General features: G+C 33.7%; 1 protein-coding gene across 1 annotated transcript in view; it reads left to right on the top strand.

Moving 5' to 3' along the window:
• The window catches only part of LIN52 (lin-52 DREAM MuvB core complex component), a 118,245-nt gene that overhangs the window by 16,194 nt on the left and 99,410 nt on the right, over nucleotides 1-2,641 (top strand). The window contains exon 5 of the mRNA XM_004698711.2: nucleotides 786-869. Coding sequence (XP_004698768.1) covers nucleotides 786-869 — 84 coding nt within the window. The remainder of the gene's footprint in view (nucleotides 1-785; nucleotides 870-2,641) is intronic.

Here is a 2,641-nt window from a genome sequence, read left to right as displayed (position 1 = left end):
TATTGTTCCCAAACCAGAAGAGGAGGTTGCACAGAAGAAAAAGATTTCCCAGAAGAAACTGAAGAAGCAAAAACTCATGGCTCGGGAATAAATTAAGCTTAAAATAATAAAAGTTAAAGCAGAAAAAAATAAGTTCTGGAAAAGTAAGGTTATATACATATTTTTATGTAAACACATATACACATTTTAACTGGTAAAACCAAAGAATCCCATAGGGGGAAAAAAAAGAATACCAAAGGACTTTATTTGAAGGGAGAGCTTGGATTTATGTTTTCTAATCTTTGAGAAATAGGGAACAGTAAGTGTTTTTACTATTTTATTTCAGTGTCAGTTATAATAATGAAGACTTATGAATGGCAGTGGAGAGAATGGCCATTTTGCAAGATAGATGTTTGCAAGGCTTTTTCATTGCTATATCCAATCACAAGGTTTCATATTTTAATGGTATTTTCATTTGATGTATAATGGCCCAAAGAATTATGATGACAGTAAGTTGGGGGTCTTAAAGATAAAGAACTTAATTTACTATTATAGTTATGCCAAACTCTTTTCAGATTTAGTGGTAAATTCATCTGAGGAATTTTATAATAGTGAAAAAGTTCATTGATATGTTTTGTGGGGAGAACATCAGGGAAAGAGAGATGGATCCATCCAATATCTATTTATATGACAAGAATTAAGCAAAATAGCTTGAAAACTTTTACAACAAGAATTCCCAATCCAAAGGAGTTGTTTCTAGAGAACAGTGGGAAGAAATGGTATTGAAATAAATGATTCTGTTTCAGAACTGGGCAGTCTCACCACAGCTAATTTGATGGAGAAGGTACGAGGTCTACAGAACCTGGCTTATCAGCTGGGTCTGGATGAGTGTAAGTACCCAGATCACATTTATTCAGGGTTGCTGACTGTATTTTCCATGATGAGTCCTAGTTATAAGACAGAAATTATCATTATTAGGAAAAAGTTAGATATTCTCATAAGAAGTTGATGTAATCTAAAATGTTTCTTTTATAATAGAATGTATAGAATAATTACTTGACTTAATAGGTAACAGATTCTTTTCCTCTGTACATTAAAAGCATATTAGAACCCTCCCACTTTTAAGAGGACATCATTCTCATAATTCAAAAAGTCCAGGATATAAATTGCTTTGGGACTATCCAGATCCATGAATATGAACGGTGTCATTAGGATGCGCACTTACTCTTGTTTCATATCTCAAGGCTCTGCTTCATTGATACATTAGTCTAGCTGGGTAAAGTAGCCAAAAGGAGTTCCAATTTATGGGCCTTTAACTCCTATGATCCTAAAGGAAGAATGAGTCTTTCTTTTTCAAAAGCATTCCAGAAGAAAGATTCTGTTGCATCTTCCTTCTCATCTTCATCCTTGATGGGCCAGACATAGGCCCTGGGTTTGTTCCTGGGTACAGAGTGGTAGGATGAGCTACTCCAGTCATATGGAATAGGGAAGGGTTAATTCCCCATAGAGAAAGATAAAGGGCAGCCTAGGAACGTATCTGCTATAATGGGTAATGCTTTAGAACATTTATGCTTGTCCTTTTTTCTTTTAGTTTATAATATTTTTTTATAAGTTAAATATATTCCCATATTACATTCATTAAAAAACTGGAAAAGGAATTATAGAGAATTCTTACTTTGCAATTTCAAGGAAAGCTGCTCATTCAGTATAAGTACAATCGCTTGAACTTTGTTCTTGAAGTATATACCTGAGACCATCCTAAGTCATCAATTTTGAGAGAACTATAGTTTACAATTTTGTTTAGAGATAGAGATTTTACACTGCTAACAATCCCAAACATAGTTCCAGGAATTATTTCTTTTTGGAGCATGAAGTGGGTTTATTCACATCATTGACCTCAGTTTACTGCCTACCAAAGTTAATGCTTTATTTTAAAATATTTAACTTTTAACTTCTGGTTTACTACTGTTTTCCTTTTGTTATCCCTCTTTATGTTTCTTATTTCCATTACTGTCATCAGCAGTTGGCTTTTTTTACCAAGAAAAAATTTTTTAATCATTTTAGGAATCAAGCAGTAGAGAAGAAAAATCTACTTTGGCATAAGATTGGGAAATAGTCTACTCGATTCACTCACTGCTTTTTTTTTTTTTTTAACTGCTTCTTAACTTTAAATACTAGGCACTTACTTCCTATGATAGTTTATATGTTGACAAAATTACTAATTACCATGTATGTTATGAACCTCTAGGAAGCCCTGATAGCATAGTGGTTATACATGGGGCTTCTAACCTCAATGTCAGCCGTTTGAAACCACTAGCTTTACCATGCAAGAAAGACAAGGCTTTCTGCTCCTCCTGTGAAGAGTTACAGTCTCAGAAACCCACAGGAGCAGGTCCACTGTGTCCTGTAGTGCTGCTCTGAGTCAGAATAGACTTGATGACTGAGTTTTTTGGGAGGATTTATAATGAAAAGGTTAATCCATGAATATTAAAGTGAACAATATGAGGATGTTATTGTATAGGCTTGTATAGAATTTCTTGGTTTCTTTTCTAGCTTTGGCTAATAGACACATAAAATGATCCTTAATTAATCTCTCTAGTTTCATGACATGAAATAAATTTTATGCTTATGTAAAGAGGGTGTTATATTGCCTAATGTAGTT

Source organism: Echinops telfairi, unplaced genomic scaffold (assembly GCF_000313985.2).
Source record: "Echinops telfairi isolate 266 unplaced genomic scaffold, ASM31398v2 ScPeMD7_18;HRSCAF=68, whole genome shotgun sequence".
NCBI classification, from domain to species: Eukaryota; Metazoa; Chordata; class Mammalia; order Afrosoricida; family Tenrecidae; genus Echinops; species Echinops telfairi.
Note: the sequence above shows the minus strand (reverse complement) of the source record. Positions and strands in the feature narration are given on the sequence as shown.